Below are 27701 nucleotides of genomic sequence, written 5' to 3' on the forward strand. Positions count from 1 at the left end.
GGAGGCGGAGGCAGTGACGCCGAAGCCCGTGCGGCGGCGGCTCCGCCCCACAGGGCCGGAGCTGAGACGGAAGAAGCCGCCGCCGCACAGCAGCCTCCTCCTCCTCCTGCCGCCCGGGGCCCGACATGGCGCTCTGAGCCCGGCCGCGCAGAGAGCCGCCACCCGGGGAGCACCGAACAGCCGCCGTCCCCGCTTCGGGAGCGGGAAGGGGGGGGCATGGGCAGGGCCGCCGTGAGGAGCCCGGCGGGCATGGCAGAGCGGCGCTAGGAGAGAGCGTTCCCCGCCCGCGTCGCGCAGCTCGGCCCCGCGGCCCCAGCGAGGTGAGTCGGCGGCGGGCGGGGCCGCGCGGGGAGGGAAGGAGGGAGCGCGGCCCGCGCTGAAGCCGCTCCCCGCCGCTTTGTCCTTCCAGGCCCCGCCGCCGCCGCCGCCCAGCAGCAGGGAGGCCGACCGGAGAGAGCAGCGGGCGGCGCCCGGCCGCCGCAGCCCGCCATGGCCCACTCGCCCGTGGCGGTGCAAGTGCCCGGCATGCAGGTGAGCTCCGAGCGGCGCCGGTCCCAAAATGGAGGCGGCGGGTTCGGCTCCGGCTCCGGAAGCGGCGCCGCGCGGAGGCCGACGTTGGGGCGCTGGGTCCGGGGGAGCGCGGACGGAGCGGAGCGGGGCGGCCCGGGAACGGGGAGGCCTCGCAGGGCTTGGGGCTGGGAGCGGGCCGGAGCCCCGGCGGTGCGGGAGGGGTCGGTCGGGCCCGGGGAGGAGCCGCGGTGCCTCGAACCTGCGGGCCGAGCGCCCTGCCCGCTTTGTTCGGGATGAGCCGCATCCCGGAGCGCGGAGGGGCGTCTGGTGAAAGGCAAAACGAAGCGAATCGCGGGGTGCGCTGGAAGTGGCGATATCGACCCGGGCCTGCAGAGCGGAGCCCTGCCTGCGGCATAGGCCTGGTGCTCCGGGAAAGGTGCGAGCCGATGTTTGTGCTGTGTGCCTTTGGGAGCCGTCATCTGTCAGAAAATGCCTCCTCTCCTTGGCTGGGAGTGGGGCCCGGTGCCCTTCGTGTGCTTGTGGAGCTTGTTCAAACAAACAGACGTGCAATATGTGATTTTTTCAGAGGAAGGCTCTGATACCTCTGACTCTTCATTCTTATTCTGCTGGAGAGCCTCGTGTGAGTTCGGGCAGAGATCTTTATCGCACAACAAGGAGCTGAGCTCATTTCGGTGCTGTTTTCTGCCTGTCAGAGGCTGGCAGCTCCGTCAGCATTTTTGGCTTTCTCTCAGCTTTTAGGTTAGCCATACCTGCCCCATAGCTGAAGGATTCTGGGGTTTCCTTAGTTCCAGTAACAGAGAAGCCTTTATGATACATCTGTGTGAGATACAAGGAGTTCAGGAGATTTCAGAACAGAAGATTAAAATTTCTCCAGGTCGGCTATCTTCCATGTTGTTTTGAGCGTAGAAATGATGTATAAAGACCACTTCTATACTGATTTGCATTGGTTGCAATGCTGAGGTTTGGTTTACCTTTTTCACTTCTAGTAACTTGAAGGCCTTCTGAAATCAGTTAAATTTTGGTCCTCCACTGACTTTCTGTTGATATAAGATGACATAAGCCACACTTTCTATCCTCTGTCTCCTGTTTTTGTATTTGGAGAACTTCTATTTCAAAATCCAAATTTATCAACTCCTTATTGTCATATCTACTTGATCTATTGCTGACCTATTTTCCATGGCTGCCTTGTCACCACCAAAGGACCTTGAGAATTATTTGAGATCCTGTTTTCTGTTGTTAAACCATTAACGTTTATGTAATAGTTTCTCTAGTGCTGTTAGCTTAACCCAAATCTCCTAACGTATATTATGTGTAAAATCCTTTTTCTCTATTTTTTTTTTAACTGTTAGATACGTGCAGCTGTATAGAATTAAGAAATAGCTCCTTTTGATGACTTTTGATGAATGCTATTACCCAAGTCCCAACAATCTTACAATGCGAAGGAATTAGATTTGGTGAAAAATTACTCACCTTGCTCTTCCTTAAGAGGGACTGTAATATAGTATAAGAAAGCAAACAAAAAATCTTCTGGCTGAGGGTGGCAGTCTAAAGAATGAAGTTTACTTTTTTTTTTCTTTCCTCCTTTTAATACCTGTTTGAACTGTTCATTCAAGATCATCCAAGTGATTACGAAAGCATCCCTGCATCTGCTCAGCGTTAAAATGAATGTGTGGTGACTGAAGAAGGAATAAACAGATTTGCCTGTGAAGGAGGAAGATCTAATAGTTGTATTAAAACTAGCACTGTGCAAAAGTGCATGTAATGTCAAGCTCCTTGTTTGTAGTCTGTGTTGAGGGAAGTGTTTGCACTGAGTGTAACAGTTGAAACAGAATTTGCCAGAGAATGTGTTACAGGTATGAATCCTTCAGTTCTACTGTAATCCTATGATTTCCATCCCAAACAAACAAATCAGACTCCAAAAAGACTTTGCCAGTTTATCAGTGAAGCATTACCAAAGCTCTTCTGATTGTTTTAAGATCTCTTAAATGTTTTATATCTGAAAATACTGGAGGCCCCATAGAGTTGTTTTGGTCAACTTGAACTCTGCCTGTGAGTAGTATGACAACAACGGAAGACCCAGAGGTAGTATTATCTGCTGCCCTTATGAATAGTTACAGAATTATGTGTTTATGCAGTGGTTGCGTTCTGTTTAACCTGTCTTGTGTCCTTGACAAAACCAGATGTTATACCCAACAATTCATGCCTGTGCAAACAACTTCCTAAAGATGTTTTTTTTTTCTCCTCATCACTTACTTGGATAGGCCCAGTTTGCAGCAGTTGTATGATGTGAGCTTGAATGATATTCAACACTGAAACTTCTAAGCCTGTTTAGTATGGGCGAAGAACTCAGTGAATGTATAAAATGAGTCAGGTGGAAGCTCTTATTCAGTTTTTGTGGTACAGAGGGTTGTGTTTGTTTAAATTATCAGGAAATGTAAAGTATGTCAGTTCAGATTGATCTCATGGGCTCCTCATGTTATTGACAGCATCTTACACAGTACTCCAAAATTCATTAGTACAAATGAGTGACAGCTTTCCTAAGGTTGGGCCGTGAGGGAACTTTGCTATCAGCATCCTGAAATTTCAGGCTGGTCTAGATTTCAGCAATGAAACTTCATAAATAATGAGTTCTTTATTTAAACTGGTACACTTTTTGACGTGTAAAGTTTTCCTGTTCCAATTTGTTGTGCAAAATCCAAGTCTGAAATATTAATTAACTCATGTTTGTGTTGATTCTGTTCTCATTTGTCTGTATGTGTTTCTGAAACCTGGTTTGTGGCTTTGTATTTCTGTGCCTCTGCTATTTACTCATCTAAATATTTTTTAACTTTTTGTTTTTCTTATGGCTTTGTTGGTGTATCCAGTAGCCTTGACTGTAGCCACAAAGGTTAGTTAGACCTGATCTGCTCTTACTGGCATCCAGACTGTCCTGCAGTAAAAAGCGTAACTTCCTCTAAAAGCAGAGCAGCCAGGGGCACGTGACCTGTCAGCCACTGTACTCTGATTCACAACTGAAGGACTGCTTGATTAAATACTAACTTGAACGTGAAGATGAGCTTTGCTCTCAGTGAACAGAACCAGCTGTAAAGCGCTGCTCAGCGCGCAGCCTGAGCCTGGCAGTTGGAGAGCCTCTCTCTGCGGGATGCTGTGAGGGAGATCAGTTAACATCTAGTTATTAGGTGGGTGTAGGGAGATGAAAAGAGAAATCGCTTTTAGGTTTGGAAGCGATGGGCTGAGATTTAATAAATAAATAAATGGGTGCCTTTGTAGAAATGCGCTCCCTGTGTGGTGCCCAAAGATAGTCTGGAGGTGTGTCAGGTTCCTAGCAAGCTTTCATCGCAGTTTTAGGAGTGTCTCTCAGTTAAGAGCAGACAGTTCGTTACTGTCAGGTACCTAAATGTTTAGAGGGTGTGCATTGGAGGAACTTCTTTGAGGGAAGATCTGTTCAAGGATCTGTGGATGCACCGCTGTCCTCAGAGCTGAGTTGCCTCAGTTCTGCAGTGGGTTTGTAAAGGCTTTACACTTCTGTTATTTAGAAACATGACTTAACTAGAGAAAAGTGGGATGTCCAGCTCTTGCAGGATACTGTGGGACTTCCACAGTGCATACAAAAGAGAGGTTCCTTGTCATTGAGCTAGGGTGGGCTCTAGGGATTTGGTGATTAAGTCAAGGAACTGAAACTGGACGAAGGTATTTGAGCTTTGAGCCACAGTACAGTTAGGCTACAGGAAGACAGCATTTTAAAACGTAGGGAGAGCATGCCTGTTTGCTGCCTCAAGTAGATCACATGAAAACATTTGTGGAATGTAACGCTGCAGTTGTTTGCCTTGTTGTGCTTGCTGTACAAGCTGTATCATACCTAGTAGCAGTCTGCTAACTCAGCTCAGGCTTCATTAGCTGAGCTTGGTTCTTCTGTCTCGTGCACTTTGATAAGTTATTCTGATGACAAAGAAAAGCAGAGCTCAGTCATACTTAGATTGGCTTAGTATCATCAAGGGAGGATAGAGCAAGCTTTGGAAAGTGTTTGCTACGTGGAAGCTGTGTAGGTATAACCAGCTGGAATCCAGCAGATGCTTTTATCAGTCTGAGAAGAAAAAATCTACAGCAGTCCTTTACTAGTAATTTTTGGATGCAGATTTTACAGTTCTATACACTTGTTAAATGCACTGACCTGAAATTCAGCAAATCTGCTGAAGCTGCAGGGAATACAGAAGCCAGACTCGACTCTTCTCACCTTAATTGCTTTGCTCTTCTGCACCATCTGATACTATCACTTTTGAGCAGAGAATAATTTCCCTCAAAAGGTTTTTTAAAAAAAATGCCTAAAACCAGATGTTTAGCTTTCAAAAATCCACTTAATTATTAATTTATTCTGTAGAGGTCATTTTATTGAATTCAGTATTGAAAAGGTTCACCTGAAAATGAAGACCTGTGCCCCATACCCCGCAGGGCTTGCGGCAGTGCTCACTGCTCTCAGAGGTCTGTGATAACTGTGGCACACCATTAAGAGTCGTGACTAAACGTGCCTCTGCAGCAGTATTTGTAGTGTGAGACCTATGGAACAGCTTAGTAAAGGTTGGCACCTTATCTTCATTTACATTGTTTTAAGTGACCTGAAAATAGGGTTTTCAGTCTTCCCCAAAAGTGAAAGGATGAACTTAAAACCTGTTAGTGATCGTGTCACTTGTTTGGTGATTAGTTTCAGGTTTAAGAGTGGGTCCAAAACTGTGAGAAGTGCTAAGAGGTGGTTTGTAAGGCTGAAAAACAGAGTTTAATAACTGACAGTCACTTGGGGAGTTCATGGATGTTTTTTGGGGGTTTGAGTAGGGGGATAAATGGTACCAGGTTAGCTCTGAAACTGTTCTGTAACATAATTTTCTGGCATGCTGTAACTAGTGACTGTGTATGCTCTCTGCAGGAATAAACTGTTGGTGAAGTATTTATCAAGTCAGGGCCCACTGATGCAAGTCCTGCTATTTCTTTCCAACTTATAACAATCACTGGCAATCAAATTCCTTCTCACCTGTCTCACCAGGTTTCTTGGTGTTCTGAAACTCTATTTAAAGAGCTGTCATTTGTGCTTTAGATTCATTAGTTCAGCAGTTCTTCTAGAAATCTGTTCTGCTGATTAGATGAGGATCGCTGAACACGATCCTTAGTTTCTGAAGGAGAAATGTAAATCTCGTGAGAAAGGTGCCCATCTGGAGGTACTAAAAACCATTCTGCCGGAGGGACTGCTACCCAAATAAATAGGACAGAAAGAACTCAGTGAAGTTGTTAATAAAGGGTCTGACAAGGTAACAATATCTTGCTGGTCTTGTTCTTCTTTTCATCTTGTGCATGTGTGTCTGCAGAGATACACTGTGTATACTGAGTGTTGTTTAGGTCTGTAGCTGGGGAAAGATTTCAGCTTAGATCTTGCTTGATTACAGTTCTTCAAAGCTTCCCTTCGTAGCTGAGTGTTAGAAGTGTGAAGCGAAGTTTGTCTTGCCAAAAAATGTGGATTTGAATGGTCTTGGTGGAGGCAGTGTATCTGGAAAAGCCTTGTGCAATTACGTTATCTTGGGTCTGCATGAATTCTGGATGTGCTGATGAATGAGAACTGTTGGTTAACTGCAGGTTTCACACCTGAGCTGTGGGAATGTTGGGAGCCCAAGGTGACAGCTCTGGTTTCATGCACCAGGAGTCAAGAACCATCTGTTCCCTCAGTGTTTGTATTTCCTCACCTTGTCTGCCTTTTGCAGGCTTTTCTTTCAACTGGGTCTATGTCCTGAATATTAGAATAATGTTGACTTGGAGGGGATGGAGGATTATCAGAGGGTATTTACTATCTGTGCTTTGCTAGATGTCGAGCTATATTTCAGTGCAGGCTTCTGCATTGGGAGCTGAATGTAGAATGAGAAAAAAACCCATTCACCTTGGAATGACTAATAGTGTTGTAAAGCGCAGAGCAAAAAAGGCTGAATTTCCACTGATGCAAATCGACCTGAAAGCTTGTAGAGAAATGTGGAGGGGCAAGGTGATCCCACAGCTCCAGTGCCAGCATTGGCAGAGCTGCTGCTGGGCAGAGGCTGGGTGTGGTGGTGCAGGCTGGCAGAGATCACTGCTGTTGATCTCTCACCTAGGAAGGCGTTATCTGGCAACCACTCACAGCAAGAACACTTTCACATTCCTGCTCAGCTTTATTCCAGCCTAGTTGGCAAGAAGAATCTGATTTTCTTTTTTTAAGGTGTTTTTCTTCCTTCCCTACCTCTTCCCTCTGCATTTTATGTAACGAGTTGCTTTGCTGTGCTATGAGTATGCTGCAGAATTGTTAAAAAAGAGTTCCCTGAAATGGCCAGGTTGGTTCTTGGTGGGGAAGGTTTCTTCCTTCCTTTGTAGCTCATTTGGGAGTTTTATTTCTGTCCTTTTCCCTGTGTGCTTCTTGTAGCTTCAGATCCACTGTGACTGCTATGATCAAGGGCCTGTAATCAAGAGGAGGCCTGGAAGAGAGGGGTGGGAATGCAGGATTCTAGAAGACTGCCGTGTTTCTCCAGAGGGTCCCTTCCAGAACTGAAGGAATGGCGTCATATCCCCTAACCTTGGGTTCCCATTTGGGGTTTATTGCAGCAGTGGATATTCCTGGAGAGCTATCCGTGTGAAATAAAGTTATTGGCTTGCTCCTTACTCCCATGCAGTGTTCTGGAGCTATCCTTTTCCAGCCAGTGTTTTTTTCTGTCACATTTTGACTTTGTTTAGCCTGAAAAGAAGCAATGATTTTAGTAGAGAGATTGAACAAGGATACTTGTCTGTGTTTAACTTTAGGTTTTGTTGCTGCTTTCTGGTCTATGAACCAGCAAGTTTAAAAAGCTGGATTTTGTTGTTTGTTTTGTCCTATCTGGATTATAGCGTGAGTTTGATCTTATTTACAGGAGGAAAATCTGCATATCATGTTCTAACTTGCACAGAATGAATGCTGAAATGGCTTCTATGATAGAACAGCGAGGAGGCCTTTGAAGTTTGGGTAGCAGTTGCAATTTAGTTGCAGATGCTAAACCTCTAAGCATTATAAAAATAGTACAGATGCCCAAATTATATAATTCATTGCTGGTAGAGCTGTGACGTGGTTGTTCTTAAAATGGGTGTGGCAAAAATGGGAAAAAAAATTGTTTGTGTACTGATAAGCAGGCTGCTGGCTGCAAGGAAGGGCATACGCTGCAAGGAGGCTGCAGCCCGTAAATGGTGCTGCTTCCGTGTTCCTACTAGACATGGCTTTTGTAATCTCTCTGCAGATTAGGTTTTTCGTAGCAGTTCATAGAATAGGAAGAGTGCAAATATTCTTTTCCAGTGAGAAACTGGAGTAGTCTTCTGTCTTCTAACTCTGATGTACAGGCAGTTCATTGAGGTGGCTTAATTATCCATTCAGCAGTCATTTGTCCTGCTCTGTTCAAAGCAGATTACGTTTGTTTGGAAAGAGCAGCTTGGTGAATTCCATAATAAAATACAGAATGGCATTTGAACACTTGGCGATCCAGGAATCTGTTGAATTCTGACTTGTGTCAGCATCAAAGCACACCAGTCATCCTAGCTATAGAGTGTTGTCATTTGGGCCTTTTTATTGCAAATTACAGTGCAGATCTGGTCACGTAATTTGTGGCCCTCCTACCCTTGCCAGGCCGTGCTCCTCACTGATGGAAGCAAATGAAGGACAGGCATCGGTGTGCAGTGGTTTGAGGATTTTTGTTTTTAAATGATACTGTGTGCTTAAAAGGTGTTTGTATGTAGAATGAAAGTTAATTGGGACTCCGTTAACTGTAAGTTACACAAAACTTCTGTGGCACAAAGACTTCCTTTTTATGTCTTTCTTCTGTGCAGAATACGTAAACAATTGGGGTCAATTTATAATTGCCAGCATCAAAGGGCTCATCTATAGTAGATGTACTGCTCCTCTTGCTTTTTGCTTATTTACCCTGTTCCCTAAGCTGCTTCATGCTGTGCTACTGAAGTGGGAGAATAGCTAAGAATATAGGAAGTTGGGTTGTTTCCTTTTTCAGCACAATATGCAACTGACAACACGGATCTGTCACAGGTCAGAGGGAGCTGGGGAATGAAGATGATTCTTCCCTTAAAAATCTGAGACTGGGCAAGAAGGAAAGCTGGTATTTAAAACTGGTAGTCATAAGAATTGTCAGGCAGCTGGCCTTACAGCCAGTCTGATGAGAACATGGTCCTGTGGGTTTCTGTTCGTTTTGCTTTTGTTTTACACTAATGTTTTCAGGCTCCAACTGAACACAGCAGTGAGTCTTGGCCCTGAGTTAAAGGAGGTGCATCATTAAGGGTGTAACAGAGCTTAGGTCCCCTTTAAGGACAGGAGAGCTCAAGTCTGGTTTTTGTTCCCTGTAGTGTAGAAAAGTTAGGTAATGTAAAGATTTGATGCTTTGACAATAAAACAACTTGATTTTAAAGTCACTTTCTACTTCAGTGCTTACCATACGGTTCTGGTAAGTGTAATGAGGTGTCTGATATCTTGATGTTGGAGTCTTGGAAAGGGCTGCAGGGAGACATCAGAGTTGAATTCCCTGCAGAAATCACCGAGAAGCCAGAGTGCATACAAGATGGAGGAAAAAATGTTTGCAGGCTCCACCCTTACAGTGAATGTCTACAGGTTTTTCTTCCTGATTCTTTGTAAGTGATAATGGATTTGCACCTCTGCTTTCATTGCCTTCAAACTATTTTAGTATTATGTATATATATATACAAGCCTGTGGCACTGTGTGCATAACTTACGTTGTAATATGCATTTAAGAGAAAATACGTGGGTGAAGAAGAGATCTAGAAATTAAAGTCTTTCTCTACCTGTTGTGGTTTTATTTTGTAAAGAAGTAAAATATTCCCGATGCAGGTGAAATATGGAAGTAAAATGTGGATAGAGAGATATATAATAGAATGTGTGTGGCCTATAATTTAGGTAATCTCTGAAGCTGCATGCAGATAATGCGTGGAAAGAAATTCAATTAAGGTGTTTTGGCACATCTGCTGAGTGAGACATTACTTCAAAATCCCATAACCTGTTGGTTTCACCAATCCTATTCCCACATATTTTCAATTTTCTTTTGCATCTAAATAGAACAGAAACTCACAGGTAACATTCCCTGAGAAGAGATAATATCTGTGAATAAATTGGTTACCTATGACTTCCATGTGCTCTACCCAGTGTTTTGTTAGTCAGGTAGATGCTGAGAATAGGTGAAGTGACTGGAAAGTCAGTAACATGATATTAAAAACTACGTGTCTTTATTCATTGCATTCTTAAGACAATAGGATAACTTAGAGATTTAGCAGTGAATAGTGAAGTAGCAGATATGATGCCTAGCTTATTTTATTGTCAGCTGTAATTCTGGAACTTAAGGGAAATGGTCCAGTGCACACTGGCTTCAGCAGCAAAGCTTGCATGTGTTCTTCATCTGGCATGTAATGCTAATATGATTCCAGGGCTGCACAACAGATAAGACTCATTTTTTGTTTAAAGCTTTGCCCCAACAATCTTCTCCAGAAGCTTTCTCTGAGATGGCTCTTCTCCTTAAATTTCACCCTTGACTTCTAGCAGACTTAGAAAGGTCAGACTTTACTTTAGAGGTATTTGAAATTATGCAGGTAATTCTGATGACAGTGCCAAAGATACCACTACATGTTAGGGCCACAGTGGAGGGGATACTTGGCAAATATGGTGGTAGGCACTCTAGTCTTCTCTCTTATTGAATCTTCTGAGCTAATTACTTTATCTTTTACATAATGTACACATAACTGTGTTTGAGCAATGTTTCCCAGTCTAGTCGAGATATTCTGTAACACTCCTACAATTTTAAGGGAACTTCTACTCCAAATAAACAGTGTGAAATGCTTCAGCATCCACATAACGTTACAGATCTTCTGATTCAGGTTTTAGAAATACTTCTGAGCTCATCAGTGTGAAAACACACACTATTACTGCTTAGAAGGAATCTAATGTGACTGCTGAATTACTTGCTCTGGGAAACCTTGAGGATCCTGGGTCTGAATTAGTTGGACTGAAACTGAGCTAATGGCTTGCATCTAAGATACTTTACAACTAATGTTTTTCATCCATTTGTAAGAAGATTCATTAATGAATTTTGTTAAGAGCTACTGAGTACAAGAAGGTTCAGTTCTGTGAATTGTAGGCCTTGAATAAGATGTCATGTGGAGATTATCCTTTTCTGCCTGTTCATTTGTATTTCAGTGTTGTAATGCAGCTTAATTACTAAAAAACTTACCATAATTTGATGCATATCATTAGAAGCCTGTATAATCTTGGAAGTCAGATCTGCAGCATGCTTTACCTTTGTTTTAAAGGAGGAATGCAGACTTTGGAGAACAGGTATATGAAAGGGTCAGAGCGAGATAGGAAGGTGAGTCAGGCAGTCAGTCCTGTAGCTGAATCTAGCCAGGACGTTGCCTTGCTGTGTTTATTAAAAAGAAAATGCTTATGTAAGCCATATTGGCAGAGTGCTTGATGGCAGCTATTGTGGGTATGCTGGCAGAAGTTGTTGGGCTGTAGAGGTTTTTAGCTGGGGACTGTGAGCAGCAGGCTGGACAGTGGGGCCTCTTGAGATCCCCTGCTAGCCAAATTACAGTATGATTCTGGGACTATGTATGTACACACACTAGCCTGTGAACCCAGACAGTAAGGGCATAGAGTTGGAAAGAAGGATAGGAGAGTTTTTGGTAAGCAGCAGTGTAGGTTGTGTAGTTGTGCTGCGCTGTTAAAATGGTGGACTTCCTGAGCTGGGCAGCGGGCTTGTGTTGTCATGCTGATAGCCGTGCTGTTACTCATGCTGGCTAGATTGAAGCTGGCATTTGTATATGCCTGAGCTTGTCATATTTGGTGCTGCTTCTGCCTGTGGGGGCAGGCTTAGGGCTGAAAGGAGCCAAGTCCTACAGATCTGTCCGCTTACAGGTGTTACCTTATCAGAGGTGATGGAGTCCATACGCTATTATACTGATACCATCTGTTGCCCAACAGACTTGACTCTCCATAGAAACCAATTAAAATAATAATGCACACAGTTACTCATGGGCAACTTTCAAAGCTTCTAAACCTCTTTCCTGTTCAGTGAAAGCACACAGAGTAACAGTTTTGCTCTGTTAGGAGTGTTAGTAGTATTAGATTTCTAATTTTTGGCACATGAGGGGCTTAACTGAGTTGTCAGTTGCAAAATCTCATTGGTATATGTTGCTGATATATGTACATACATTTTTTATTCACATAATATATATCTCCATCTTTCTCTGTACTGAGAGGGAGAGAACAGGCATTGCTACATCTTTTTGTCTTCAATTAAAAAGTAGTTTTCTGTAGTTTTTGGTTTTTATGAGACAGAGGAATACTTTAGAACAGTAGCCAGAAAGACAAGGCAATTAAGAAAGGTAAAGGTAAGTCTGTTTCACAGTGCAGCTTTGTTCTAAGCCTGTGTTTTAAGTAATGTGAGCATTCTTAGTTTGAAGCCTTTCCAAGGGAAATTACCTCAATATTAGCCATGATTGTTCAGAAATTCTTGCCTTCATCCTGGAGTGTCCTACAGATACTTGTCAGCTTGGGTGAATAACAAGCTGTAAAGCTGACTTTGCTGGCAGTAAAAGGATTTGCTCAGAATAAAGACCTGCCTTTTTCCTTCAGTAATTCCACACCATTTGTTCACCTCTGGTGCGCCTTTGTTCCGCTCTCCCATGGGTGTGCATGGAGTTCTGTGTGCCAGGATATCCAGCCGCGCTTCATCTCTCCCTGTAGTGCAGCATTCCCTCCCACATGATGGCATTAGGAATCGCTGGAAGTTAAAATAGCCTTAAAAGCTCTGATTCACCTGAAGTAGCTCAGGGGTGAGAGTTGAGGCCTGCCTTGTTGTTGGCTGTTAAGTGGGTGGGTAGGGTGGAATGGCGCCTGTTTCTGCTGAGGAGTCCAGAGGAATTTTCTTCTTGCATTTTGCTTGGGGAGAAACCGTAAGAGCTGCTCTTTGAATTCATCCTGTGGCTCCTGTGAAGGCTGGATCAGTGACTGTGTCTGGGAGCACATTGCTTTTCTTTTATCTATGTGGAAGTGTTCAACAGGTTTTCTGTCAAATCCAGCAATAGGTACCAGGTAACTTGAATGGGAGTCGCAGGCTCTGAGATGTCTCAAAATAAAGCCGGTATTTCTGCAGCTGACTGCTTTAGGGTTAATAAAAAGTTTTGCCAGTCTTCTCTTTACACTTTCATGTCATCTTTTTCTGTAAATGAAGAACTACCCTTAATGCAACTGACACTGTAGTTCAGGAGTACATTAGTTTGCTAACTAAGTAATAGTTTTGAGGCCTACAGTTGCTTTCTTTATGTTTATTGTCATGTAATTATCCCAGATTTCAGGTCAAAATAGTTCTCATCATTCACCTTGATTGTGTATTTGCTTATCTTTCAAGTCCTTCAGTAGATCTAGCAATATATTTTGGGGGGGAAGGGGAGGAGGGAGGAACAATTTGATCATAGTTATTTTTCTGAAGGTGTATTCTTGTGTGTTTTTTTTGGTTTTTAGTGCATCAGAGCTCTTTGTGGGCAAAGGAGAAATTCCTAATTCCTCTTGCTTCAGTGGCTCTTCAACCCAGGCACAGTAGCGTTTCATATATTTGCAAGATCTAAAAACTCAGTTACACAGATCAGCACAAATCTGCCATACTACTTAATATTCCCTCCTCTTTTGAGAGCACAAATGACAGCTTGGTGTATATGAGCAGTGAATTGATTCCACTGAAAGTCAACTTGACAGATGATGACAGGGAACAGGAAGGGGCCAATTAGGCCACGAGGTTGCTGCTTTACTCCAGTCAAAAAAGGAGCAATATTTTTGTTTTCCCAGTGAAGATTTTTGCACCCATTTTCAAGACGATGATGTTAAGATGTTTTGTGGACTTCCATGTTGGTACTGGAGTATTCTGCTGTGCAGGGTAATCCATGCAGCAGATGCACAGTGGCTGCTTTTGCCAAAACTATTGCTTCTGTCATGACAGTTCAGTTGGTCTGCATGACGTGTAGGGATGTAGGAGAGACATCAGGCATCAGAATCAGAGGGCCTTTGGGCAGAGGTTTCTTGTTCATGGCAAGTTAACAACAGCAAAGCTGCTGCAAGTGTTAGACATCATCCTTCTCAAAATCCTGTTGTGTTTTTTTGTAATTGGTAATGTATTTAACTTCTGCAAAGCATGGGCTGTTCTGTTAACACATCTCCTTTGCCTCTTAAATTCCACAAATTTCCTATGCTCTAAAGCTCAGTGTTCTTAAATTATAGTTCAAGTCATCCATATCCATCAGAAATTGCTTCTGTGGGTTTTGGATATACATCAGCCATATGCTTTATCTTGAAAGAGAAATGAGACTTTGCTTCCTTTTTTCTTTTTCTTTTTTCTCCTTCCTCTCTCTTCCCCCTCTTTGAATGAAGCTGAGAAGTGTTAAGATCTTGGTGTGGTGTCAGTGCTGATCATAGAGCAGTTAACCTTCAGAGTAAACCAGGTGTCCTCAGGAGTGCTGTACGGTCTGGTGCTGTGCTCCCCCACCCGATGCATGTCTGGGTGATGTCAGCTGGTTCTAATCAGTGCTTCAGTTTCATTTCTGCATCCATACGCCTTTGAACGTCTCTCAATCCCTTTTGCTGCCTTATGTGTGCACCATCTTAGCAGATCTCAGAAGCTCAGTGTGCTTGGGTGGAGGATTCTGCTAGTTGGCTGCAGGTGCTGCAGTCCTCTGGCAGCTCCCTCTGTGCTGCATTACCTGCAGTGCAGCTTTGTCTGCTCAAGGCTGTTGGCCTTGTAGGACAGCCCAGCCTCATTCACATGGGTAACGATGATGGTGCTTCCGTGCCAGTAATTGCATTCTGCAGACTTCTGAATTACCACACAGACAGGATTAATATTAACAGCTCTATTCTTTCCTTTAAAAGCATTATGTGGGAAATGAGATTTGTACCTGATGCTTTCCTTGGTGAGACTCATTTGCCTTTGACATAATTGCATAATATACGTTCTGTAACTAATAGCTGGATTAGAAGTTAGTGTATGGGAAATAAATTCATCTGATATGAGCCCTCTAATGATGATAAATCTGGATGATGTGTTTCTTGGGAAGTAATGAGGGCTAATAACTTGGAAGTAAATTAAGATAGCTCATATCTTTTTTCAATTTTTTTTTTTTTAACTCTTTCTCTAGAATCACAGAGCAGACCCAGAAGAATTATTCACAAAACTGGAACGCATTGGGAAAGGCTCCTTTGGTGAAGTCTTCAAAGGAATTGATAATCGGACACAGCAAGTGGTTGCTATAAAAATCATAGACCTCGAGGAAGCAGAAGATGAAATAGAAGATATACAGCAAGAGATAACTGTTTTAAGTCAGTGTGACAGTCCTTATGTAACGAAATACTATGGATCATATTTAAAGGTAATGTATGGCACTGCACAAACATTGACTAGCAATGTGTCAGCCCGTTTTGAATGATGCAAAGGAAAAATTCTAAAACTGAGGGGATGTTACCATATCAACTTGACTTTTAGTTTTTTCCTTTGAACGGTGTTGACTTGGTTCTGCTTCTTTTGCTGTGTGTTCCTTAAGGCTCTGATTTTCACAAAATGGCTACAAAAGGAGCGGAGCCGACAGAAGATTCCTATTGCTTTTATAAAATTACATGGAGAAAGAGGTTTTCTCTTCTTTCTTTCCTCGCAACTTCTAGTGAAACTTTGTGCCTTTTTGGAGAAGGAAAAATATGTTTCCATAGCTAGGCTAACAAAAAAGAGAAACCTTTCTTTGATATGGAAGGAAACCCTGTGAGCTGTGGAGATGTTTGTAATTATGCATTATAGTAGGCCTGAAACAAAGTGGAACTGACAAGAGTACAAAGTGGTTATATAACTCTGAAGTGTTATCTAAGGCATAATTTAAGAAACAAGCTTAACAAAAAAGCAAACATCAACACACACAGCAATGCACAACCCCACAGAAATAAAAATTGAAAGTATATAAATGTATAGCACTGACAGAATGGCTGGATATAACTTTCAGCTCCTGGTTAGGGTTTTCTTTAAAAATTCCTGGCAAATGCAAGAGTGTGTTAATTCTGCATTACTTTCCTTACTGCTGTTTGGGTACTTCTCATTTTTGTTGTATTCTGAAAGATTAATGCTGGTCTCCTGATTTTTCTTACCTCTCCTATTTTGGGGAAAGCTGCTGTGGGTGAAGAGATGTTTGTGAAATTTTGTTTATTTTCCCTTTAGAAACTTTCCTTAAAAAAATCACAGGAATGTTTTTCATCCCAGACAACCGTGGCAGTTAATTGTATTGCTTGCTCTTCCCTGCCTAATTAGTATCTTAGGCTGGATTTATCCTTGATTGCTAGGTCTTTCAGCTTGAGGTTCCTCAGGGGGAACAGTGTATTGGCTTCGTTAGAAGTATCCAAAGAATCTTTTATGCTGGCTCTAATTTGGTAATAACAGGCATTTTGACAGTACTGTCTGTCTATTCTTAAAAGTAGAAACTAAGGTTGCTATAGCTTCTGACTTTTTATTAGCTGTAATTCTGAGAATGTCTGTCGGCCTTAGTATTCAGCTGTTCAGTATTTCGTTCTGCATATTCTTTAGACTTCTTCTGGAAACAGTTAAATATGTATGGTTTTGTACAAAATGACTTTATAATTAAAGGTTAAAGAACGTTGAGGCTAGATCCTGAAAATTAAGACACATTATTTCATAGAAAGCAGAGTCCTGGGCTGATGAGGGTAATAGCAGTTCCCAGTGGATCTCACTGGTGCCAAGATCATGTCAAAAGTGATCAAATGGGCTTATGGTTTTATACATAAAGATTATTGAAAATAGCTCCTATAAGCTGTTCAAAGATAGGGCAAAAAGGGCACAGGTGTATTTCAGTATTTAAAAGTAATCAAGTTTATTGAACTTTGAACAGGGAGATGGTTACTGCCATCAAGTCCCAGTCAGCTTCAGCTCTTCTCCTTTGTAAGAAAGCACATTTGATAATTGAATGTTACAATGAAAACATTAAGGTGTGTTAACTGTGCGGGTTCTCTAACTGTTCAGGTTTTCAGGTGAGATTTTTTCTCTGTGTACAGTCTGTTTTAAATATTCTGGAGCTTTACACTGTGCTTAGTTTCATGCTTGTCAGGATGCAGAGCCAGCATTGTGACTAACAGGAATGGAGTGACCCAGTCCCAGGGGCCCTGTGACTTACCAGCAACATGCAGGATCTTCCCAGTGCTCCTCCTGCTAAGAAGAAACTGAGCAGGAGAAGGAAAGAGTGTCTTTATCTCAATTACTTGACTTACTAATTTGTAACCTAGTCAGCTCAACTGATGCCATATAAGATACTCTTATATTCTGCAGCCTAGCTGCTCTTTAGCTACAGCTTCATGTTTGACTTGTAAATGTGGTTTTAAAAATACAGACAGCCCCTAAATATTTTTACCTAACAATATAGTGTTACTTGTCTGTTAGTAGATATTTTAAAAACACTGCTGATGCAAGATAAGGTCTACTTCCTTACCACTGAGATAAAACTGATGTGAATTGCCCATTGTTGTGAAATAAGAAGGTGCAAAATTCCCCAATGATGAAGACATGGGATACCTTTGTATCTTGAACTTCGGAGCTCAAGTGGGAATTTACTGTTGAATAAATCTGAAATCTTTGCTAGTCTTAATCATTTTTTCCCTTGAATTTGGATGTCTTGCAAGACCTAAGCATTGGTAGGTGATACACAACAATGTACTTAATACATTATGAATACATTTGTGTTGGGTGGGAAAGGGTTTTGCCTTTTATATCGCATCTTTTGCTGTTATGTGTGGAGTTGTGCAAGGTTGCAGCTGTTTCGATGAGCTTTTGTAGATGCAAGATAACTTCAATCCTTATATGGATGTTTGTAGACATTCCTGTCTGTGGTAGGTGAGCATGTAAACTTGTCATCCAGCACTACACTTTGATTGCAGTTAACATCATACCTCACTAAATAAAACATAGATTGTGGAAAGTACCCTTCAAAATGATAGTGTGTAGCAGTGTAAGATATGCTAAAGTCCTGGAATGCTGTCCTCGTGTCAGTCTTACTGCCTTATTGGCTTATCCAGGAGAGAGATTAAAGTTACTGAGAGTTACTCCAGTTCTGGTGTGTTCTAGTTATGCCAGTTTGTGAAGCTGTAAAATACGTGAGCTGTATTTTCTGTCTGATCCCATAGAGAGTGATCATCTCTGGGTGACTAAAACATGTGGATTGTTTTCCTTATTTGTGCCATGTAGCCTTTGGGCTAGGGAATTAATTGTCCATCCTGTAACTTGTAACTACTGAACACACCTGGGCTGCTTTTATTTTTCAGTTCTGCTTTTAAAACAAGCCTGAAGTTGTTCTCAGCTTTTCAGATTTTAGTGTGGAAAATTCCTATAGTAACATGCAGTGTATTGCAGCAGAACTGTACAGCACTTAGTGCAGCAAAGCTTTGAGGCCATCTGAAGATATTGTTTGTTCTACATTGTCTATTTATACATGGTTGACCTAAAATAGCTAGGAAAAAGGTTGTACATGCTTGGCTAGAAAATATCCCCACCCGATTACACTGGATAGCAGCTTTTTCTTTGAGACATTATTTCAGAAACACAGTACTTATTCATTTCCACCTTACACTGTTTTCAAGTAATGGTCAAATGCTCCAAACACGTCTGGTAACCACAATGTTTGCCTTAAGCTGGAGCTCCTTGCAGGTCTTCTCAACTGACAAAGTTGGGCTTTATAAAAACTGCTAAAATTAGCCAGCCCTTCCCTGCTGATCTCATAATATTGGAATAGACTCTCATAAATTGCATGTTTCTTAAATTTAGTATAAATCTAACAGAGTGTGCCTTGTTAGCATAATTGGATGTGGTACTTCCAGAAACTGCACCTTTATTTGCTTGTTGTTTCCTTTAGGTTTCTATCACTAGTCAGGAAATTGGATAGGTCAGAGTACAATGTAGAATGCAAGAGGCTTTAAAAAGGACTTCTGCTATCAGCTTGTGCTTTGCTGTAAGAAACTAGTGCTAGTAAATACTTCCTACTTAGAAAGTGTGCATGGTACTTGGGCTGCATTAGTATTTCTGATAGCTGTGTTTTTCAAATAAGTGTTTTTATTCCAGTAATTTCTTAAGCATTAACCTCTGGGTTACTGTTCTAGATTTGTTTCTGAAATGCGAGGGAATTTTGATGAGCAGCTGGGAGAAGTTCCCAGTTTTGAAACACACTCTATGGATCTCGTACCAAATCTTTCCATTGCTGTTTACGTGAATCTGCCACTCCTTGCAGTTGCTCACGAAGAACAGAAGCAGCATCTAGAAAACCCTTGTTGGAAGAGCTTGAATTCTAGTACTGTAGCTGAGATATCTCAACAAAGAAAGCACAGTAACTCCCAGGGGTAAAGATTCAAGCAGCATGGCATGAAGAACAGAAGGGAACACAGGACTTTGAAGTATTGCTTAAAATTCAAAACAGAGAAGGAAAAACCCTGTGAAGTCTAAGATAATTAGATAAAAAGTATAACTTAGGGGAAGTGTGTTGTTCTTACCATTGACCTTTTAGTGGTTGGTTTGGAATGTCTGATGTAAAGACTTCAGAAACACGAGCGTTCTTGTAGGGTTTGGGTCTTGCCCAGGAGCTGTAACTTGGTGATTCGTGGGGCTCTGACTGTGTTCTAACAGCTGGCAGGTTCTCCACTGAAGTACGTTTTCTTTTTTTAATGGTACCCTTGGACTTCTAACATCTCCCATTTCTTCTGTAGGGCACAAAACTATGGATAATAATGGAATACTTGGGTGGAGGGTCAGCTTTGGATCTTGTAAGTATATGATTATTTGCATCTAAGTCCTAGTAAAACCTATGTGATTGTATTTCCTTTGTCATTCCTCCTTTGTCAGCCCAGATTTCACTGTTATATCAGCACTATGTTGCAATGCTTCAAGAAGTGTTAACTTGTATCATAGTTCTGTCACATGTTGGTGCCTTGAGCTGATGCTGATTTTCTTGTCTATTTGTTGCTCCTCTTGGTTGTTTCTAAGCATGAGGAGACTTTCATTCTCAGTCAAATGCAAGGTGGTGGTTTTCTTTCTTTGTATAGAAGTTTGCCACGTGAAGAGAAGAAACTTGTGGGAGGGTGGGGGTGTTTCTGTAGGCCCCACCACCAGGTTATTCCTTACACTTGCATACAAAATATTTCTGTTAGGATCTCAGGAACAAACGTTGTGTGTCACCACCGAGTGCAGTTAAAATTAACTGGTTAAAAGGTGTTTAGTTTTCCACTTTCAGAAATCCTGGTTGAAAATGAAAGTGCCTTTTATTTCAGATAGTGGAGCATTCATGAAGGCTGTAGCTTAGTGCAGGAGCACAGTTCACTGTATGTGGATGTGGTTTCCCCATATTTTCAGTACAGCTCTACCTCAGCTGTAAAGCTATGAGACCCACCCTTTCCTGCAAGATAATACAGCGCCTTCTTTGTGTGATCTGAAGGAGAAGTGTCATGTCTGCAGTATTACAGGATAGTGCTAATCATGTTTGCTACCAGTGGTTCTGTCTGCAAGGGTCTGTGTATGTGCTTAGCCTCACAAGTCCATTTCAACTTCATGAAATTACATCATATCAGCTTTATTCTAGGAATGCAAAAGCAGAGGGATTGTGAGTTGCACGTCACAGCTTGTAGCTTTGGAGTTTGGTCGTCTTGAGAAAGAAGCTGAGAAAATTTGTTCTTTAACATTTATACATAGTTTGTAGGCTCTTTTGGACTGTCAGAAAATAATGAAGTAGTGTGGGGGTTTTTAGTAGTGTTCAGTGGTTTTAGTGTTCTAAAGGGCAACTTAATTTTTGTCTCCTTTACTTAACCTCCACTTTTTCATGATTTTATTGTTCTCCATTTCGTTGCTGTGAGTTTTTTGTGTGTTTTTCAAATAGCAGAATCACACATCTTAATTGTTCTTCTTTATGTGCACAGTTTTCTGGTGTGCAAAGCTTTGACAGTTGTGCATTATGTTCATAATGCAAAAGCAAGCATAGAATCAAAAATATTGGAACAACTTAAAAAAAGTTTTATTTTGAATTAAACAGAGTTTCTTAATGCACTCGTTTTAAATGCAGTATTGGATCTGTTGTGTTTGATAAGAATGTAAAACTTGTTGGGAAATTCTAGCTTTTCATGTGTATTGCATGCTGAGGGAAGTGTGAACTGTATGGAAAAGTAACAGAATTTGTAATGTATCATCAGCAGAGGAGATGTGAAGATGATTATTCTAATGGCATCTTTTTCTGGTGGAATAGTAAGCTACTTAATTGAATCTTGACTTTATGAAGCTCTTCAAATTAAAAATGTTTCAAGTTTGATTTATGTAAATCAATAATAAGGCAGAAATTAGATGTGGCTAACATTATTTTACTGTGTTTTCTCTAAAGCTTCGTGCTGGGCCTTTTGATGAGTTCCAGATAGCTACTATGCTAAAGGAAATCCTGAAAGGTCTTGACTACCTGCACTCAGAGAAGAAGATTCACAGGGATATAAAAGGTTCACTTAAATGCATCTTTTTAAAATCCTTAAAAGTAAGTAGAGCAGCGTTCTGACTTAGATATTATTTCCTGTTGGCAGCTGCCAATGTCTTGTTATCAGAGCAAGGGGACGTTAAGCTTGCTGATTTTGGAGTTGCTGGGCAGTTGACAGACACACAAATTAAGAGGAATACCTTTGTTGGAACCCCGTTTTGGATGGCCCCTGAAGTGATCCAGCAGTCAGCATATGATTCCAAAGTAAGTATGGGTGTAGAGCACCTCTTCTCTCTATCTTCTGACCTAACATAAATGGCTTTGTATTTTTGTCTTTCTAATTCTGTCAGTACTGGAAGGAAAGATGATAATAAGGAGGGATAGTCCTATTTCTTTTGTGTGTATGCCCATCAGATGCTTTAGGGCATGGTAGTGAAACGGCAGTGTATTTTAGTGCTGATACTCTGTTTATGTGCATCCAGAAAGCTAAACCTCCTGGTATGTACAAAGTAACTTTTGTAGTGTTTTTCTTAGGTAGTAACTCTGTAACTGTACTTTTGATGGGCCCTAATAAAAAACCTGTGGAGTATTTGAGATGTTCTAAAGATCCACAGAGATCTTTCCCAGAGTCAGGTTTGAAGGAATTTGTTTACATGTGAGGGATGACAGTAAGGAATTTGTTCATTCAGCTGTAATTTTCATGTGTAGGGTTTCAGCTTTACAGCTGCATTACTCGTTCTGTGGCATTTTGGGAATGCATTCTACCTTGTTTTAAAAATAGGTTCTCCAGTCCAAGTTAAAATAATTCATCTCCTGGTTTTCCTGTATCAGCTGTGCCACCCCTTCATTTACATTCTGCACAACCTAATCCCCTGCTTTCCTTGTCTCCTCAGTACTGCTGTAAGAACAGTACTCTTTCCCCTTTCTTTCCAAGCCTTTGGATTCAACAGATGAAGGGTTCTGGACAGGACACACTGATTTCTAGTCTACAGTTGTTTGTTTGTTACTGAAATATCATAACTATGAGCTACTTTAATTCTTCAGTATTAAATAGAGATATTTAGGTAGTTCTTCTAAATAGGAAAGGAATATTGTAGAAATGCAGCTTGTAACCCAAAGCTGCCCATATAATGAAGTGTTACAACTTTGCCATGTGTAGTCAAATCATTCCTAGGCAGTTTGTAATGAGAAATGCTTGTAGTGATTTTAATGGCTCTTGTAACTCATCTGAAAATAGTGCAGAGAATGTGTATTTCACCTGGGAGAAGTCTCTAAGTTGAAAGGAGATTTCACAGTTTGTAAGACATTAATGAAACTTGTCTTTTAGGTACAATCAGCATCTCTTCATGATTCTTCAGGAACTCGTGCTTCCAACTTGATGTTTCAGGTCTAACTGGAGTTGCTGGTAGTTTCCTAGCTAAATTCATAAGGCTGTTAGGGAAGAAAGCAGCAGTGCAAGAATATTATGTTCTATTCATTAGTCAAAGTTATTAAAGCCTGATTAAATTGCTTATGTCTTCAGGAATAATAGCCTCAGGGTATAAAAAACAATCCTTGTGCATTATCTAATGAGACTAAAATTAATTCTACTATATAGATGCAGATTTCAGTTAGTAAATACGTTGCTATGATGGCATTCAACTTTGTACTGAAAGTTATTTTTCCATTTCACAGGCTGACATCTGGTCATTGGGAATCACTGCTATTGAATTAGCCAAAGGGGAGCCACCCAACTCTGATATGCATCCAATGAGAGTTCTGTTTCTCATTCCAAAAAACAATCCTCCAACTTTATTAGGAGAATTCAGTAAACCTTTCAAAGAATTCATCGATGCGTGTCTGAATAAGGATCCAACATTTGTGAGTAGATAAGTGTGTGTGTATGTTTGTAATGTGTGTAGAGATGCTCATGTCTCTTTTTTTTAATGCATTCTTGTCAAGTATTTTGCTGATGTAGTGCATCAGAGTTGACTAAAATAGTTCAAGAGACTAATTTTGACTGCAAATAGCAACAGTGCTTTTTAGTAGCTCTCTCCACCCCAGCCTCTTCTGTTTAAAGTAATGGAGGGAGGAGGAATGGCAAAGGAAGTGATGGCAGAGGCAGCTTCCCAAGATGCATGCAAAGCTAAGATAATGTCAGAAGAGAACCTAAGAGGAATCCTAGATCTCTTCCCTGGTAGAACTTTTGTTTTCTGTCTGAATTCTGCTTACAAGGAAATGCATTGGAGAAACTTGATTAGTCATTTTCCTGGGTGTGTACTTTCTAGCATAGGAGGGTAAGCAATATAGTCTGTGTGACTGGATCATATTTTTAGAGTGCTTGTAAATGTGGATTACTGGCTTTTTTGACTTCCTGTTTCTACTGATTTCCTGATGCTGCATGTGTTAGAATGGGGAGTCTGTTGTTGTACCAAATCTTCCCTGCTAGCATTTAAAGTCATAAAATGCTAGCATAGCATTAAATATTCCAGTGTTCTGGTTTTTTCACAGCGCCCTACAGCAAAAGAACTCCTGAAGCACAAATTCATTATGAAAAATGCCAAGAAGACTTCATATCTGACAGAGCTAATTGATAGGTTTAAGAGATGGAAAGCAGAGGGACATAGTAGTGATGAAAGTGATTCCGATGGTTCCGATTCGTAAGTTAATTTTCACCATTTAGTCTGTCTAGCTTCGTTCTCTGTGTTTTGCATTGGCTTCTTTAAGGAAAACTGTTTGAATCTAAAGGCTAATGCTTAAGTCAAGCTATGTGCTTGTTCTCTAAACTTTTTTTAACCTCTGAACTCATTTTCAGTTCTGCTTAAGCGCTGTGTGTTTCCTACTCTGAGGCTAGCGGTTATACAGAAAGTACTGCGTCACAACTGGAGATGTTGTTTGCACAGTGTGGGTAGAACAACGTACCTTCTGCAAGTCTTTGGCTTTTCTGGATATCAGATAACTGTTTTAGGTGGGATGCCATTGGAGAAGGGAGGTCCTAGAGGTAGACAGCATCTTTTGTTTGCTTTGATGGTATTTCAGCTTGGTCTCTGAGATAGCTTTTCCTGAGTTTTAAATACATGCTTTTTTTCTTATTTTAAGACATAGAAATAATCCTTATAGATGTGTCCTAGTCTGGTCTAGTATTAAATGAGGAGGTTGGTGGCCCTGCATGTGGCAGGGGGTTTGGAGATTCATGATCCTTGAGGTCCCTTCCAACCCTGGCCATTCTGTGATTCTGTGTTATGTATTTGGGTTACCTATGGCTGCTTAGCATTATGTTGTGACTGGCGTTGTGTACATCGTATCCTTTTCCTTCAGGGAGTCAAGTAACAAGGAGAACAACTCTCATCCTGAGTGGAGCTTTACTACAGTTAGGAAGAAACCAGATGCAAAGAAGCTGCAGAACGGGACGGTATGTAGTCTGAGTTCTGCTAAGGAATGGCCTTGTAGCCATCGTAAGGAAGGTAGTGTTAAAACTTTGTGACTGTACAGTTTTTCATAAGAATTGACAGCATTTTTGCACCTCAACAGATAATGCTTGTTACTGATGTATCCTTTAACTTTGTCAGCCTTAACTCCAAGAGATATCACATACTAATAGATCTGTATCTGTTCATGGAGATATGATTCTTTTGAACTCTGATATAATATTAGAGAAAGCACATTGAACTGTCACAACGTATTGCGTGCCATCAGGCTTCTCTTTGCACATCACATAGTGCTTGATGTCCTGCAGCCTGAGATGTACTGTAAGGGCTGTGTTGAATTCATAGGAAGTTCTAAAATCGCACGGTGTGTTAAATGCAGCTTATGGACTGCATGGGAACATACTGATGTCCTTCTTTGTTAATTCCAGGATCAAGACCTTGTTAAAACCTTGAGTTGTTTAACTATGATAATCACTCCTGTCTTTGCTGAGGTAAGTTTTCCTTTCAGATTAGCTTTTGAATTAATTGTCTGAGTGTTCGTGAATTCTGTAAGCTTTATCTCATTTGTTCTGCTACTCAGCTCAAACAGCAGGACACAAATAATGCTAGCAGAAAGAAAGCAATTGAGGAACTTGAAAAAAGCATCAACATGGCAGAAGCAACATGTCCAGGGATCACAGATAAGATGGTGAAGAAACTTATGGAGAAATTTCAGAAGTAAGTATTGCATGTGTTGTGTGCTGGGGGGAAGCACTTCCATTTGGGAAAAGCTGTTTGATTTTGAGCACTTTGTGTGTTAGGGAGATTTGAGTACAGTTCTTTGATAAGTGAAAGATCTGCTACATATAGGGCTCAGCTTTTAGCTTCCTTGTTCATACAGAACACTTCTGGTTATTGAAACAAAAGCTAATAAGAAACGGTGACTTTTTCTGCTGTTAGCACTGCAGTTTTATTGGAGCTGTTACACTTTGTTCCCTTCAGTTTAGCCTGCAGTTATATCTTAAGCACGTTCATAGCAAGTAAGTCAAGGAGTCTCCTTTTCCATTATCTTTCTAGGGAATGTTTTCTGGATGTGTATTCTGGTGTGTATTTTCTTGTTTGTTTTCCTTTGAGCTGTTAGGATGAGGTGAAGGCACTTCCCAGTTTAAGGATGCACAGGTAGTTACTTGCTGTTTGCCACACCAAAATATAGTAATTAACACTCTTCCTTGCATTTTCATACCTGTAGATTTTCTGTTAATGACTCATCCTAAGAAACTTCACATAATTGACTGCTGTTTCGTATGGACCCAGTGAAACCCACCAAAACTACTTCAAGCTTGGCAGTGCTTAGCTCATGAGCTCCTTGTGCCTTTTGGATCTTTGCAACATATTGATGGTGATTTGAGGATTTGAAAGAACCTACTCAACTATTTTGTGGCAGTGCACATGGTTTTATATTTTCAGGAAATTATTTTGTAAAGAACAACTTTTAATATTGTAGTTTCACCTGTTTAATCTGATAAAAGTTGAGGTGCAGTTTTGCTTTTAGAAATAACCATTACTTTAGTTAATAGGAAGTGCGAGTACAGTATGTTTTGATGCTGTTTTGTTCCTGTGCACAGGGATGTACAGGTCTTTTGTATTCCTGAGTTAAACTTTTGTAAATCACTAACAAGCTTCAGAGAAAATAGCTTTTTCACGAGCGTGTTCAAAACGTAGTGGCAAGGTTATTGCTGTAGCACCTGCTTCAACCAGCATATAGTTATCGTGCCCTGGGAAATAAACCTGCAACAGTATCTACAACGATTCTAAATTGGTACAGTATTTTAGGCAGCTCTATGATTAAATACATTTGAGAGCAATATGTCAATAGTTTGCAGGTGATATGTAGCAACAGGACTGTCCTGATGTACAGTACGTGTATTACCTTTAGAACAAGTAGGAACTCGATCTTACATCGTCAACGGAAGGAAAATTAAAGCAATACAGTTGAGGGGGTGGGGCTTTTGGCAATAATGGACGGAACCTGAAGTCCAATTTAATTTAATGTTTCTCCTCTGACTACAAGTACCTGGGTGGAAGGGAGCCAGAGAAGCCGAGCGTCGCATGACCGTACCTCACGAGCAGGTATAAGCGTAACACCAGCGTTCTTTGTGGTGGTGTTGTTTCTCCTGTAAGATATTTATACACGTTTTTGTTCTTAAATACATTAAATACATCGACATAATTTGTTTATAATTTTCTGGAAGTGTATTTTAAATATGTATTTACCAGTTAATATGCAAAGAGCTGAGTTATAGATATTCTTTCACACACAGGTAGTACTGTGCAGTACGGAGTGATTTTTTTCATAAAAAGTAGGTAAGACTATAAAGTTGCTTTCAGTTATATATTTATGGTACTGCTAGATGGGTAATCTCTTCTGTTTTGTTTTGGTTTTGTTCTTTTTTTTCCTTCTTTTTTCAACCCAGTATGTATATTATGCTGAAGTTTTGAACTGGGATTGTTTTTCAGTACTTAGCTGTGCAACTGTTGGTGTAAATTTATTTTTTTGATAAAGGCTGGGTGTGTTTATTTTATGGTTCAGACCTGCACATTTTGTTTTTGCACAAAAGTCATTTTAAAGAATCTGAAATATATCTGCCAAATATTGAAAAAGTAATGGTGTGCAAGTAAATACTGCATTTTTAGTCAAATGTTGCCATTACATCGTTTTTATATAAAGGACACTTGTGAGAGATGGTGGTTAGATATGCCAAGGACAATTATTTTCAATGGTGCCTACACTGTATAAAAAAAAAAAAAAAAAAAAGAAATTACTTTTAATTCCTTGTTTTAATTTTAAGAAAGTGTTTCTGTTTAAAACTTTCATCTGCTATATAACTGAAATTCGATTAGAATTTATATCTGAGAAACAAAGTCTGGAAATAGTTTTTGAAAACAATGTTATGGATTAAATAAATATTTTTATAAATGTAAAAGCAGCAGAAGTTGTAAATACAGTTGATCTGAAGCTTTACAGAATAACTGCATCACAGAAACAAATTGTAGTGCTCCTCTAGCTTCTGTAGTTGGTAGTCTTGTAAATCTGTTTATAGATGAAGCTTATTTCAATGTTTTGGGGGGTTTTAAATGGTTTAAAAATAAATATTTAAGTTCTGTAAACTTTCACAAGCTTCTTCTGTCGTGCGTTTTGTTCTGGGTTTCCAATAG

At 40.8% G+C, this 27701-nt stretch overlaps 1 protein-coding gene across 1 annotated transcript; it reads left to right on the forward strand.

Annotated features, from left to right (window-relative positions):
* The first annotated feature begins 427 nt into the window (after nt 1-427).
* Nucleotides 428-27659, forward strand: STK26 (serine/threonine kinase 26). Its single transcript, XM_042825063.1, has 11 exons — nt 428-531; nt 14758-14988; nt 19358-19414; nt 21016-21124; nt 21206-21363; nt 22774-22959; nt 23590-23738; nt 24397-24490; nt 24935-24997; nt 25087-25223; nt 25735-27659. Exons 1-11 carry the CDS (start codon nt 490-492, stop codon nt 25757-25759), a joined length of 1251 nt encoding a protein of 416 aa, XP_042680997.1. The 5' UTR covers nt 428-489; the 3' UTR covers nt 25760-27659.
* Nucleotides 27660-27701: the final 42 nt, after the last annotated feature.

The sequence above is a fragment of the Centrocercus urophasianus genome, unplaced genomic scaffold, assembly GCF_019232065.1.
Source record: "Centrocercus urophasianus isolate 14NV4802_14NV808 unplaced genomic scaffold, USGS_Curo_1.0 seq_24, whole genome shotgun sequence".
In the NCBI taxonomy this organism is placed as follows: domain Eukaryota; kingdom Metazoa; phylum Chordata; class Aves; order Galliformes; family Phasianidae; genus Centrocercus; species Centrocercus urophasianus.